We start from the raw sequence: 16408 nt of genomic DNA on the forward strand, positions 1-16408 counted from the left end.
CTAATCACAAATCAACTACATAAATGAACTGACCATCAAATTTGGCTATTGTAAAATTAATATTTATTATTTTCAATGAGGGGTATCAATAGAACATTTTCATTGACATAATTTCTATAAAATATTGGAAGAATATATTTATAAATACAATCCTACAACAGTTTATTTGAATATTGGCGCACATATCAAAGATCATACGCCACCTTTCGCTAGCACATTTGTATTAAAATCAGTGGTGTGCTAAAATATAATTTTTTATTATTGTATCAACTACTTAGAAAATACAGGAGGTAAGTTTTTAAACTTAATTTTATAATATTTACAATAATGGTTTTAATTAAAATGATAAAAAAGCAACTAGAGTATGAGTGAAGGGGTGTTTTTAAATACTAGCACGTGGTTACTGGGGATAGTACGCCCATGCTGGCTGCAATGTAGTTTTAGAGGGGTATACGGTATACTGAAATAAGCTTTCAATCCAGTCTATCGTGGCGGGATGGGACTTCCTTCCATCTTGGTTCAGATTCTTTAACAAGAAGCCGGCTAAACGAGTGAGTTTATATAGAAAAGAAAAATTTAACAATAAATAGCTTAGTTCACAAAGTTGCGATGCATTAGCTGGAAATACGAGAATATAAAATTTATCCCGGAATGAATTAGGTATGATGCATTTAAGTGTAGGCTTTATCCATTCTTACTAGTCTAGTATGAGGGAATGGCGAGTACCACCTATAGGAATCTCATTATGAAAATATACAATTTAATTGAAAACTTTGAAGATTATGATATGTAGTTATGCTGATAAATTTTTCTAGAATAGCGAAATTGTTCTTTGAACAAGGTAACTTGACCCAATACTAGATGACAGTATTATTTAATAAAAGCTTTCGTTATTTTTCTAAAATTGTATTTGTTTTCAGTTTGTAACGAAGGAAGCAGAGCTTATGCGCGACAGTTTGTAAATAATAAAGTGCTTTATAAGACGATGGCCGTGTCTAGTCGAGCTGTAGTTTACTCTGATGTTAATTCCCATAAACCAAGAGAATATTGGGACTACGAAAGTTATGTTGTCGATTGGGGCCAGCAAGATGATTATCAATTGGTAAGAAAGCTAGGTAGAGGAAAATATAGTGAAGTATTTGAAGCTATCAATGTAACAAATAATGAAAAATGTGTAGTAAAAATATTAAAGGTGAGTAAATACATATTTTATTATACACACACACACACCACATATTTTCTGTCTTATTAGATTTCAAGACATTGTGTATCAAGAATAGATTTTCATTTTTTGTATCTTCAATATCATGTGATTCAATTCTTTGGTTATTTTGTCAGATTAGATATATTTTATTTTAATTGACACTGTATTATATAATTTCTAGAACAGTGTAAATATTATCAATAATATAACTTTCACACATATGTAAAAATATTGATTAAAGTACTGAATTCGGTTTTTTAATGTATTTTATACAAAAATAAATATTATACTGTCCACAATTTTAACACATCCTTCAGCATGTTGAACTGAAACATATACTTGTGCAAAATCTCATATTTCCTAAACTAATATAGTTTCATTTGAATTAATTAATTCAAAAATTTGAAAAAGTGCATTATTTAAGACCTGTGTCAAGAAGTTTACTCAAGACTGAGGGAGCACTCGCATATTAATCTCAGTACCTTTTGAAATATACAGTTGAACACTTCACCTCAAATTTGTAATAACTATGCTCAAGTCTTCACTAGAAGCTGTGTTACTTTGTCATTTCAAATGATAACTATATATTGCTTTGATGTTTCAAAATTTCTTTTACTGAAATTGTGAAAATTAGTAATTGTACTCTATTTTTATCACTCAAAGTAATAAATCAGGAACTAATTGTGGTGTACTGACATAGGGAGGCTCTGTTTTCTGATCAATGCAAAATATGGTATCAATGCAAGATTTTGTGTTGAATTTTCGAAAAGCATTCATCATTGTTGAATAATCCCTTTTATTAACTGCTTCTACTTCTATTTATTCACATTTCCATTTGTATGGATACAATATTTCAATATATGTTCAATGTATGTATTGAGTTGAAGCTCAAAGCATCTTCAATAAAAACGAGCGAAGAATTTAATGAACAAAGAGGATTTATCAGATTTTGTGAAAGTTTCATCCTAAAAATACCATTTTATAATAACTCATACAATTGTTTTTAAAAATAAAAAAGCAGTTCTCTTTAAAATATCTAGAAAATCGTTAATAATAGTCCTACATTTTTATGTAATTAAAATACAATTTCCTAACAATGTTTTTATGTTCATATCAACAGGTTGTTAAAAGTCTTATTCTAAAAGTTCATTATGGACATGTATTAGCATCCATTACATTACATAACAAACAGTGATTGTTTATATTCAAAAATTGAATATACTATTGTTTAATAATAGAAAGCTCAAGTTTTATGATTTTGTAGAAACTTCTAAATACTTAAATAATTTCTTTTTTATTATACATTCATCAAATATCAAGCACAAACAGGATTACTGTTAACAATGTTTTATATTTATGCAATCTAATGAGGAATCAATTTTTTTTAAATAAGAAAACAAACAAACAAGTAATTAGCTAGAAATGCTATTTATTAAGATGGACTAAATATTGAATCTAAAACTATCCAAGTGGGAATTTACATCAAATAGAAGCTAGTTCTATATTATTAATATGGCAGTTAATATAAACTGTTTTTAATTAAGAATTAATAATAAATATTTGGCATTTTTAATATTTCAGCTGTTTGATAATATCTGTCAAGTAGTTTATTCAGTAAACTTTATTAATATTTTTATTTCTATACCTGTTATACACTAGCGGTCAAAAGAGTTTGCTTACCTCACAACCCATTCATTAAATTTTAAAATAAAACACTTTAACAAATTTGTGTTTCATATTGTTGATAGAATTTCGAAAAGGTGTCTCACAAACCAAAAATAAGTGTGTCCACGACCGCATGTAACTGTGAATTATTTCTTTGGTATTTATAATTGTAGTTTAGTTCCATTTAACCCTGTGAGACGCAAGGACGTGCTGTGGTTTATAGTCTTTGGATCAAAACATTTTTTTGTTTTGTTCTCACAAGTTCAAACTTGCAAGTTTTAAAATGAGTGAACCAACAAACTATCGGTTGAAAAGCGTGCTGTAATCGAAGGGCTTTATAGCCTAGGTAAAAATAAAAAATATGCACACACCAGGAGCTTTGGCGATGAAAACATATTGTATTGATCCAAAAATCACGGGCTCACAAATAACAGCTCAGATCAATGATTCTGGGGATCTGCTTTTGAGTAGTTCTACAGTGAAAAGGAGAAAAAGAAGCTGGTCTTATTGGAATGGTACGGTGAAGAAACCTTTTTTAGGACATCAAAGTAAAATTAAAAGGTTGCAGTAGGCTAAAGAACATAAAAATTAGACGCATGAAAAGTGATAGAGAGTTTTATGGAGTGCTGAGTCAAAGTTTTTTTATCAAAGGAGGAATGGACGTTAGATTCACGTGTAATTCCGACTGGAAAACATGGCGGACCTGGTAAAAATTAAATGGATTTTGAAGAAAGAATGCTATAAATATATATGTAGTACGTTCTGGCCAGCGCCTGATCAGCAGACAAATACATGAGTATTTGAAAGAATTATAAAGGAATAACATACTGAAAGTAATGATTTGACCGTCACAGTCGCCCGAACTCAACCTGATTGAGTTGTGGGACAAATTAGACACAAAAGCTAGAAAGTAGTGTCCTACTTTCACTTCACATCTTTAGAATATCCTGATGAAACGAGTAGAACCAAATAGACGACGATTATTTGTCGAAATTCTTTTAGAATGCCAAAATACAAAAATCGATTGTATTGTTTTCATTTGTACCACCAAACTATAAGGTGGGCAAAAACTTTTAATCGGTAATGTTTATGTGTATGAGGTAGATTTAAATTTTTGTTTAGTTAGCATAACTTTAGAATAAGATATGACTGCCTAATTTATTCTCACTTTTATTTTCAATGATCTTTTAATTTGCATGTCTGCTTTATTCTTGTATGCCTTCTTGACTCCCTGCAAAAGTGGGAGACATTTATTTCTTGTATAGTTTTCTTGAAAATCATAATTCTAAAGCTTCAACAAAAGTTTTGTGGTTCCATAATTTATCATATTGATAATTATTGGAGGGTTCTTGATTTTATAGCAGAACTTTTCAATTACCTAACTTTTTTTCTATGTATCACATAATATAGATAAAAATTGCCAATTAACTTATGCTAAAAATACATTTTACTATTTCATCATAAAATAAACACCAATAAAAATATCTGCTGGCATTCTCAAACAGAAATAAAACATTAAATTGGAATCGTATTTATAATGTATTTATATGATCTGAAGGCTCATGGGTTTGGTTGAGTTAATTTTTCAGTTGAAAATGTAATAATGCTTATCTGGTATGTATTCCAAAAAGTAGTCTTTTTGTTGCAGCCTGTAAAAAAGAAGAAAATTAAAAGAGAAATAAAAATTTTAGAAAATTTGAGGGGAGGTACAAACATTATAACCTTAGAAGCTGTTGTTAAAGATCCTGTATCTAGGACTCCTGCTTTAATATTTGAACATGTGAATAATACTGATTTTAAGCAGCTTTATCAAACTCTTACTGATTTTGACATTCGTTATTACTTGTATGAATTACTTAAAGCTTTGGATTACTGTCACAGTATGGGTATTATGCATAGGTAAGACATATTCTTTGAAAACAAAATATTTCAAATACAATCAAATATGAAATGTATATATTGTAAAAAATTAACTGCTTCTAACTATCTTAATTCTTAATGAGTTTGTTATTCTTTATTTAATATCTTATTTTAGGGATGTGAAACCACATAATGTGATGATAGATCATGAAAATAGAAAATTGCGACTAATAGATTGGGGCTTAGCAGAATTTTATCACCCTGGACAAGAATATAATGTTAGGGTAGCTTCGAGGTATTTTAAGGGTCCTGAACTTTTAGTAGACTATCAGATGTATGACTATTCCCTAGATATGTGGTCTTTGGGTTGTATGTTAGCATCAATGATTTTCAGAAAGGAACCATTTTTCCATGGTCATGATAATTATGACCAATTAGTTCGTATAGTAAAAGTTCTAGGAACAGAAGAGCTCTTTGAATATCTGGATAAATATCATATAGACTTAGACCCTAGATTCAATGACATTTTAGGAAGGTGAGTTTTATTTTATTTGATGTAATCCTATTTATATGATTTAATTTTTAGACATTCGCGAAAGAGATGGGAGCGTTTTGTTCATAGTGAAAATCAGCATTTAGTATCACCAGAAGCGCTAGATTTTTTGGATAAACTTTTACGTTATGATCATTTAGAACGCCTTACTGCCCGAGATGCAATGGATCACTCATATTTCTGTAAGTAGTCAGTACTAGAGAATACATTCTCTTATAACTATGGTACAATTAGCTACAAGCTTAGTAGCTTTCTCAACGACCGATCTATCCAAATTACTATTGAAGGACACACCTCAGAAAGGTTTGAGGGCAATGCTAATGTTTTACAGGGATGTATCTTTCTTCTGTATATTAACGACAACTCGACAAACCACAAACCTGATCTATAGCTTCTCCTACTTGGGTCGTCGTATCCAATAAACTCGAATAACACCCAAATCCAGAGGCAGCAACAGATCCCTACCATCAATACTGATCTTGACAACATTTTGGAATGGAGTGGAAGCAATCTGATTGAATTTTTTGCAACAAAGACACACACTGCTGTTTTTACAAAGAATGCTGGCACTGTGGCTCAGGATTTGGTTCTGTTTGAACATTAAATATCATCATCACCTTAAATTCGCTTGCTGGGTGTTGAGTTTGGAAGCATTATCTCTAAGACAGCTTCACAAAAGCTTTGGGCCCTCTTTAAGACCAAAAACCTATACACCCAGCAAGCAACAGCTTCTAATTCTCTACGGGACCCAGATTCGTCCATGTACAAGCCTGTGGGATCAGCTACCAATGAATGTCTTTTCCGAATACTACAACATACAGAAGTTCAAGATCAATTACCCACAAACCAAGTACCACTCGAACTGCTTGATTATAATGGGGTTTGCCCTCTTGTACATATTTAAAAATTAGCCAGTAATGAAAACGTGAATTTTATGAGGATTTTGGAAAAAATGCTATGAATTAATGCTGTATAGAAGCTTAAAAACAACTAACTATAATCAGAAAAACAAAAATACGAGCACAACACAATGGTAATGAATCATCAATAGAAAATATGCGTGGAGTACATATCAAGTAACTGATGTTATATGTAATCTATTGTTGTTAAAATGGATGGTGATTGTTTTCAAATATGACAGGTTATTATAATTGTTTTCACCAATTTTGAATTTTATTTACAGATCCTGTGGTGAAAGAGCAGTGCAGAATGCTGTCAACAGTGTCGTCATCACCAACTCCACTAACAGGTGTTGGCGAATAGTATGCAAATAATAAGTGAAAAATCCCTATCATTTCATGTGCTGTCATATTTGCCATACACCATTCAGTAACTTTTTCCAAACTTGATATGATTTTCTCTATTTGGTCGTGATGTTACACAGGTATTTCCATTTTGTATAAAACTGAGTAAAAAAAACTTTGTTTTCTATATATATTTTTTGAGAATAATTTCAAATGACTGGCGTTTTGTGCGTTGTTTTGAATTTTCTCAAATTTCTGGTTCCAGAAAAAATAAACTAAGGTTAGAAAATAGTTGTTACCATTTTACTAACGAAAGTTATTTGAAATTGTCATTTCCTCTGGGTATTAATTGTTTAAAGGATTGTATAAATATTGTTTACTTGAACTTTTTAAGTACACAGATGTAAGAATTATTAGCAGCTAAAATTCCAATTAATATGTACCTTTAATGCATTTATACTGACACAGGAAAAACGTTAATCAAACGTCCATTGAACCATTTATTCATTCAATTATTTTTTGTATATAGTTTTATTTTCAAAGGCAAACTTGTTTAATTTGGAAACTGAAAATAATGTTTCTTGAGAATCTATGCATATATACAAAATTAATTTAAAATATTTTTAGTTTCCATCTGAATTAGTATTATGTTATTGAAAAAGTCACATATACAATTTCAAATAATTGTGATAACCTCAGAACTTCAATTCATTTACTAAGCCCAAGCCAAGTAAAATTTGATAAAAAGTTCATAACTTAGCATCCACTCTTTCTAAATTTTTTATTTGGAAATTTTTATTTAGATTAGGGGTCTTCAAACTACAAACCGCGGGCCAGATCTGGTCCGCCAGTGCCATCAATACGACTCGCGACAGCTTAAGACTAATGTCATCAATCTGGCCCGTGACAGCCAATGTTTCACTGCTGTTATAAGTTTAATAGAAAAGAATGAAATAACAGACTGATAATTACTCGGTTTTATTTACTTGCAAGGTAAAACTTTGATGACACAGAAAACTCAACTAAAGTATCTAAGCTTAAGTATATTTATAACTTACAAATGTGAAATTAATCTCAACTAATAAATCAAAAACAAAAAAACACTAATGATATTCATCGAACTGTAATTTTTCACCATAAATTGTTTGTAGCTGTGAATTAATTTTACTTGTACCAATTATTTGAAGAGATTTAAGATGCTTATCGGTCAATTTAGATCTCTCAACATTCTTTGTGCACTTCATATTGTAAAACATTTTCTCACAAGTACGCAGTACCAAAAACAGAAAACAACCCACGAGCAAATATATGCAAATTCTTAAATTGTACCAGGGAAAGACTTATAAAATTCCAACGATAAATTCTGATATTTGTTCTTAAACATATAACTGCTCTGCAATTCAATAATTTCCATTTGGAGTTCCAGAGCCAAGGTTTCAATCTCACAAACAAAAGGATTTTGAAAAAGCTTTCATTCGCCATTACATCAAAGTCTGAGAAACCAGTATCAAAACTTATGTATAAAACACTCTAAAGTCTCAACTGCAAAATAGACGGGAAAATCAGTCTCAGTGACTGAATGTTTCACGTTTTTAAATGTGTGAAACATTTTTTACGTAATAGCGATTGAAATAGTATTATTTTCTGTTTGAACAATTTTTGACAAGGCTATCTGCTTCCTCATTGCTTGATATACTCTGGTGGCGTAGCAGCTACTTATTTTAGAACGTGATCACACTCACGCTAGCCAGGACCTACCCTCTCATTACCTTTCAGGGCCGCTTGACTATCGGAGAGAATGTAAGTGGTCTGTTTAACGAGGTTTCCATCCAAACAATTCTGAGTATTGGTAGCAGCTGTACCTGAAAAGTGGTGAACTTTCATTTTGGACCAAAAATATAACTCCTTGCGCTCGATCCCCACCAACTGTATAATACAGAGATGCATTTCAATTTTGCAGAGAATTTTTATGAACCAATGATGGGCGGTCATTTATTACCACTTCGAATAGGACATCAATATCTTCTCATGCTGTGCATTTGGTTTATTTGTGTATAAACAGAGAAAAGCTTATTTTATCCAACAACCTCAAATTCAGTTCGTTCAAATGATTTGTCAAATCGACATAGAATGCTAATTTCCACAGCCATTCATTATTTTCTAAATCGGCACAAGGGCGATGCTTCTCATTCAAAAAAATTTCAATCTCTGCTCAAAGTTCAAAAAAGCACAGTAGTATGATATGGCAAGTCATTTTCTATAAAATCTTCAATAAACTTTCTGGAATATTTAGCCCTGTGGATCTGATGACTGATATGACTGGTTTTAGAACTTGAGACAAATCCAAACATTTTTACCACACATATTTTTGGCTCCATCGGTGGTGATAATTTCAAGAAAAAAATGTTTGTCCTTGGAACATGCCGAAAAAATTATTCTGGCCCGGAGGCTTCATAGTTTGGAGACCCCTGATCTAGATCAAGTAAAATTATATGAACGAATAGGGCATGAGAATATGTAAAACAGTTCCTATTTTTGATATTAAAAATTGTGATTTACAAATGGAGGGAATTTGATGAGTGATCTGTTGTTACTATCATTCTCTCTTCAAAATATCACATCTTGAATTTACATTGCAACAAACTGAAATTCAAATCAATGTTCGTATATCTTTTATCAAATATCATAAATACTTGCCTAGTCAAAAGCCATTTTGATAAATACAAAGATTGACAAAAACATAACTTAATATGTGAAAATTATTTTATTATACAGGATTAAGCTATAAATTGAACTTTTTCTCCAAATATAATTTTTTACCTAATGACCTGACTGAGGTTTTAAAAAATTTATATGCTGAGTCTCAAGTACATCATTTTTTGTAATATTTTTTTTGTATTCAACGAATTTTTTCAGTTGGGAAGAATGGTTTTTCTGATTTAGCTAGTCTGTAACTATTTTCTATTGATTTCTATACAATATTTGAAGGCAATTTACACCTAAAAAACCATTTAGTTTCATAATGATTATTCATTTTTGAGTGAAAGAAAATTGAATATTATATGCAATTGCTTTCTGTAAATTATATTTAGGGTGTTATTAATATTTTATAGGTTATAATGTAAAATTTGTAAGTAGTGGAATTATTTCTTATTGACAATAAATTTTTAATTATTAAAAACGTTATCTTCATATAGACTGGAATTTCTTGATTATACAAAACCAAAAACAAATATTACTTATGACTAGCAAAAGTTGTGTAATACTAATAATGTGAATTTAGAATTTTACTTTTATCTAATGAAACACAAGTTTTGGTAAAAATTTCAGAATTACCAGTGTTATTGATAAATGCTTCAAGATACGATTCCACTAGTGAAATTAAAACTTTCAAATAAAAAAAATGTTAACCACAACTTTAGAAGATCTAATTTATATTATTATTGCAGACGGTCGAAAAGATTCGTATCAATGTGGCTTCAATACCAATACTCTTCTTACACAACTGAACCCACTGCATTGGGGTTATGTCTACATGAACACTCACAATTACATTTTCTCGTCATTTCCGGATATGAACCAGCGACCTATGTTATGATTGATGTAGAAATTCTGAGACACAAACTAATTACAAAAACTGGAGCTAAACAAACCTACTTGCTTAAACATTGTGATTTAGACAAAAGGAAACAAATATTAAAATTTGTTCAACAAAAGAATCATCATAATCCTCGATTGAAGATATGAAATTATATTTATTATTGCAAATAGAAAAGAGCGCGTAAGAAGAAGTCTGGGGTTCAGAGGAAAAGCTTGAGAGAATAAAAAAAGTTTTACCCAAATCTAAGAAGTATGAGAAGCAGTTGAAGGAACTAAGAAAAATTACAAGAAGCAGTTTGTACAATAAAACTACAGCAGCCTCATACACTCATGAATATGATAAAGAAACTTGTAATGAAGATGATGATACTTATAGAAAATGTCTCACTTGCCTATATGCCTCAATTACACTTAATGTAATTGTGGGTGTTAGTTTAAGTAGTCAACATTCCATAATTACTTATTCATATTTTTATATTCGCTGGTAAAAATTATTTATGAGTATTGGAATTGGATGACTACTACTACATACATTTAGTCCAGAATGAATGGAAATTTAGAAATAACTTGAAGGCATGAAACTTTAAAATGGGATAATTATAACAGTTCTCTGGGAGATTTAGTATATTTATATCAACATACACTAACTTTTGGTTGGAAACTCGACCCCAGTTACCAATCAATAATGTACTTGATTTTAAGAGGAATTCAAGACTATATGTTATGATGTTGATTTCGAACTATATATTTAGTCCAAATTAGCTTATGTTGTCTGTGATCACAACTTGTCTGACCAATTTGTATATGTTACGGTTAAAACTCGTTTTTCCTACTTAAAACTAGTTATTACTTAATGCGTTTGTTAAAACTAGAAATACCCAATTAAAACTGGAATTTACTACTGATACATTTGATTTTCAGATAAAACTAATCACATCGAGCTGTAATTAAAACTAGCACTAGAAAAACTAATTTGGGATTGAAAACAAGATATATTTTTAAAAATATTTATTGAAAAGATCTTAGACACTGAGAACCAAATAATAATCTAACACTAAGGGAACATTGACTTTAATTAGTTGCCAAGATAACAATATTAATAATAAGTATATAAATAAAATAATCCAATAAACACAACTGTAAAATTTCAAAAAGAAAAATTAATGAACACACAATAAAATATAATCAGTCAAACTTAAATTTAAAAAAGGGTGAGGATCTACTTGTTATTGCAAGAGAAACTATCGTGGCATTTTGAATCACAAAGATAACCACTTTTTTTTTCAGGGACACCTTTTTGACACACATCTTTTCTTGCATACACAGTGCATAAATCCTTTGCCTGTTCCTATGGCTGCTTCATTAGCAACAGTTCTCAAAGATAAATTTGTATTCAGTACATCTTCTTTACGCAAAAATTTTTCTTTGCACTTGTCAAATTCTGACCTGGAAAGCACCTGTAACTAGTTGGAACAAAGGGATATAATTGAACTTGATAAAACAATGAAGCAACACACATCCATATTTCGTTCCTATCTAGTGAAAACCCTGATCATCCTTTTCAAGAACCACTCCGACTATATTTTATCAACATCAGGGATTTATATAATTACATTATCACCGATTTTTATTGGAACTTCTATCGCATCTAATGTCAATGTAATTCTCTTGGCCTGTTTTTTTTTCAAGTTTTTATGTGCAGTTTCTCGGGATGCCATTATTTGCTGATTCACATTGGTTAAAATTTTGAGGTCTTTGTCATGTGGTGGTATTATAAGAGGTTCTACGCTGCCTTGGGCCAAAATTAAACGAGCTCAAGACAGAATTTACAAATTCTCTACCGTTATCGGAGAGTAAGATGCAAGGAACACCAAATGCCAAAAATGTGTCACCTTGACGGCTCTCTTACTTTTCAATGCACGTAACAAAACAAATTTTGTCAAACTGTTCTGCTATACCATTATAAACTTAACCTCCGATCTTCTTGTGTCGAATCTACATACAAGTAGTACTTCATGGGCTCATGTTTAGTCACTAAATTTCGTACTGAACACATTGTTTACACCACCATTACACTACACTGCGAAACTGCGTCAGACAGTGTAATTGTGAGTGTTGGTGTAGTGGTGATGTAAACAGTGTATTCAGTACGAATATCACCAACGGATCCAGATATTCCAACTCTATTAATTTTTGTATTCCATAAATATTAATTACCTTAAATCTGTAGCTAATTTTGTTTCTTCAATTCCGTCCACTAAATTGTCATAATTTAAAAGTGGTCTTCTTTTTTTTTCGTGTTCACGAATCGCTGATAACTATTGAGAGAGAAAGAGAAAAAAATGTTTAGGGAGGGTAACGGAGGAGGAAGGTTGGCCCTGAAATGGGAGCTGCTCCTGTACAGGGCTAGATATGAATTCTAAACGTGCTTATCGAAAGTAAACAAGGGGGGAATGAGCGAAGTAAGCGCACAGAGCGCAGACTACGCTGTTCTCGCTCGCTTGTCGAATCAGCGTCTTGCGACCAATCGGAATTAAGTACGATAATCAGGTGATACAGTTTTAACTGACTCGCTTCGGAGTAACGCGTTTTGTCTAGTAAGAACTAGTTTTAACTATATAACTGCTTTATATATAAAGCAGCTAGAAAAACTACATTATAGTCAATAATTAAGTAATTATATGATTTATTTAAAATAAATATATACAAATATTATTTTTTTAACGTGCGACTTGATAAAAATAATATCTTAAATATCGCACTTTTTTGTTGATTAAAGTCAGTTACTAATGCCTTACAAGGTACAAACTACAGACATTATAATTCCATATTTTAGCTACTAATAATCTGTTAAAACTATACCATTGGAATTTATGTAATTATTTATATTAATTTATAAATCTTATGAAATTGTAATATTACAGTGATGTACAACCTGTTACTGTACAAAGTAATAAACTCCTTTGTAGAATATTTTGTGAAATGAATTATGTACTGATACTGTCTGTCAGTATAAAATCAAACCGGTAACGAATCTTTAAATACCTATTGTTAATAATTTATCAATAAAATTTGTTAATTTCCATTTATGTCGGGCACGTTTTACATTAAATAATTTTTTACTACACTTCGAATTCGTCACTACAGTATTGTAATGATAAAAACTTAACGAATCAAAATGTGTTGTGTGAACATTTGATATCTAAAAACTATCACTTCATTTTATAATCAAATGAAGTTGAGTTATTCTGCCATTTCTTTGAAAGTTCGAATTGTATCAGAATGACTAAGTTGGAATTTTCTGAGACCGCTGGTTTTTTGACAACCTCGACTTTACCAGAACCAGTTCATTTTATTTTCATGTATTTTCTCGGGAACGAAGTTTTCGGGAATTTCTTTAGGAATATCCAATCTATTTTTGTAAATTTTAACTTATTATTTATTCATGACAGGAAAAACGTAATCAAGACAAAAATTAATTTAAAATAACCATTTTCTATTTTAAGAAACATATCTCCTTTGGTAACAAATTAAAATATATATTTTTTGAAACAAGACAATAAAGTCACAAAACTATAACTAGTTCCTGAAATATTAAACTTCATAGTCATCTGTCACGTCTTTCTCGTCAGAATCAGAGTCCTGATAAGGAATTTCTTCATCCTAAGAAGTTTCTGGATCTGGCTCAAAAGTTCTTTGTGGTTTTGAAAGGCCTGACGGTCCAGGTTTCTCTGCTTCCTTCTCGGTTATCATGTCAAAATGTTGATCGCTTTCAGTTACTTCAATTGAATGGGTAATCAAGGGACAGTTGTTTTTGTCAAATGGTACATCCCGTATAGCAGTTTTTGCGTTGTTACGCGTTCGCCATTAATGGGAAATGTGCGATAATTTTATTACCCGTAAAGTTGTTAACTTGCTTCTTTTCTTTGTATGAACTACAGAAAATGTAGAAAAACCGCGCAGTAGAAGCTGAAGTAGCAGGTACTGAAAGAATTTTTACTGCCATTTTTGATAGCTGATTACTTTATCTAATAATCCCCTTCCACCAAACGACAGGTGTTACATTCTGTGAAGTAGTCCAAATGAAATCTTTTGCGCACATCCCTTCGTGCGCTCTATAAATGGTAAGTTGTCTATAGCTCCTTTTAAATATTTCAGGCCAGTCATAGTCATGAAATAAATTGTTGGATGCATTATTCCTTAAATCCCATTCTATAGTTTAGTAATGAGGAATAAATGTGAAGATTCCCGCTAGAAATTTTTAGTTTTAATTTACCTTCGGTGTCTGAAGACGATAACTTTGTTATCGAAGCTTAGGAGAATTGTCCTGTATGTACTTAAGAATGTTTTAAAATTATTCCAAGTTAAGTCAATTCAGATATTTCTCAAAAACAATAGATTCCCTTTATGTTCAATTCTATTATATTCAAAAAAAATTTTCAGTCCTTGGTGTATGGTCATGTTTATCTGTCTTGCCAAATTTGGATTCTTCATTTCTAAATCCCTGTTGGTATTTTCAGTTGATTGATTTCCTGGAGATAATTTGTACCTATCTGATTCATCTTCAGAAGAAAATAAGTCAAAAGAACTACATTGGTCAATTCTTTCTTCGGTGACCTCACTACAAGAAGCATGGTTTGTCTAACACTAAATTGATCTTTTTCTTCTACTAAAATATTTTCATTATTAACATTTTCTTCGCTAGTTTTTAATTCTAAGTTTACAGTGGAATTTGTTAGTTCATTGAAGGTATCTAATATTACTGTTTCCTCTACTTCAGTTAATTCTTTCTGTGAATCTATTGTTACAAATTGAAAGTTGGCATTTCAACTATTATCGTGGTATGTTCTGATTATGAGCAACCTAACTGCAAAGAACAGATGATAATAAAAGTTGTGAGGTGGAAAATAAACAGAATTCCAATACAACTACAGATTAACTAAGTTTACTTCCCGGGAAAAAATAAAGTGGTTCGGGATATCGAAAATATATAAATTTTTCTGCTTTTTTGCCTCTCTGTTACATATTTTGATAATTTCATTACATAAATCTAAATAAACTAAGAGCTAAAACTTTTTTCATCGCCAAAGGTAAGTACCTAATGTAATTTTTTCTTTTATGATAAATCATAAATATAAGTACGGGAGGAAACGACTTGAAAATCTACACGCAACTGCCAAAAACGGGCACTAGAGTAGGATTTTAACAACTAGTACGTTTGTAACACTATAATTTTTACCACGTTTTGATTGTTTTCGAAGTGCACCTTATGGATGTGTGCTTGTTTTTATCTCAGAAAAGCACTTTAAATAAGTGTAAATGACTAAACTAAAATTTGAAATAACACTGCTGTTCTTGTTTGAAAGTAAATTAACAGGTGTCACCCACTTAGTAATTTTCGCGAATATTAGTAATGATATTCATTACTGCCGCGACATCTTCTAACAGATTGCTTAAACAATGTAAAAATGTGTAGTACAGAATACTGCATGCCTTTTAAAGGGACAATATCTGACTTATTATAATTTCTGGAAATACATGATGAAGTGTGTCTCAGTATTAATCAAATAGAACAATATTCAGTTACACCAAGGTCCCCGAACTTTTGGTGCCTCTCAACGAACCATATTGAATGATTCATTTACGGATTTTTACAATTCTTTCAATGTTAGCTTTGTATTTATGGATCAGAAGCTCTGAACATGTGGTAAGCTCTCAGGACCAAAGGGAAGGGATTTTAATAAGCTGCTCAACAATGCGTTATGCTTGATTGGCTATGGTATTCAAACATTTTAGAATCAATTTAATTACAATTCGAATATCATTCTCAGATATGTGATTTTTGATACATAGTCGTGAGGAATACCATTTTGTTAGAGTAGTGGTTTTTGGTCTACTTCTCTTCTAGAGAACATTAGTTTTTACAAGCTTTTGTCTACAAATTGTAACAATTTTTTGACAATAAAGCATTTCTCTATGCATTTGGTTTTCACTGCAGATAAGCGAAAGCTCGAGTCTGGACCATTTTCAAGTATATTTATTTACGTGTGATTGTAAAATTTATTTCATTGTCAGATTCTTGCTTTTTATGTACATAACTAGATCATCTGTGCATACATTCTGACTTTTATGGTGATATATTTGATAGCTATCAGGAATAGAATTTGACTTTCTAGCCTTTAGTTGTTCATATCTGGTGTAATTGTTGATGTTGGGGATGTAAACGCATGTTTATTACCTACTATTCAATAAATAGGTGGTAAGGGATGAATTAAAACACAA

At 31.0% G+C, this 16408-nt stretch overlaps 1 protein-coding gene across 3 annotated transcripts; it reads left to right on the forward strand.

Moving 5' to 3' along the window:
- Positions 1 to 5: 5 nt before the first annotated feature.
- Positions 6 to 13215, forward strand: LOC130898174 (casein kinase II subunit alpha). Of its 3 annotated transcripts, none has more exons than XM_057807271.1 (6): positions 6 to 290; positions 921 to 1192; positions 4518 to 4768; positions 4905 to 5264; positions 5316 to 5464; positions 6466 to 13215. In XM_057807271.1, the coding sequence occupies exons 2-6, from the start codon at positions 986 to 988 to the stop codon at positions 6543 to 6545; spliced, it is 1047 nt and encodes a 348-aa protein (XP_057663254.1). In that variant the 5' UTR covers positions 6 to 290; positions 921 to 985; the 3' UTR covers positions 6546 to 13215. The 3 variants fall into 3 exon arrangements, with proteins under 3 accessions (XP_057663254.1, XP_057663263.1, XP_057663246.1); XM_057807280.1 differs by lacking the exon at positions 6 to 290 and adding an exon at positions 320 to 551; XM_057807263.1 differs by lacking the exon at positions 6 to 290 and adding an exon at positions 457 to 841.
- The last annotated feature ends 3193 nt before the right edge of the window (positions 13216 to 16408 follow it).

This window comes from Diorhabda carinulata, chromosome 1 (genome assembly GCF_026250575.1).
Source record: "Diorhabda carinulata isolate Delta chromosome 1, icDioCari1.1, whole genome shotgun sequence".
Taxonomy (NCBI): Eukaryota; Metazoa; Arthropoda; class Insecta; order Coleoptera; family Chrysomelidae; genus Diorhabda; species Diorhabda carinulata.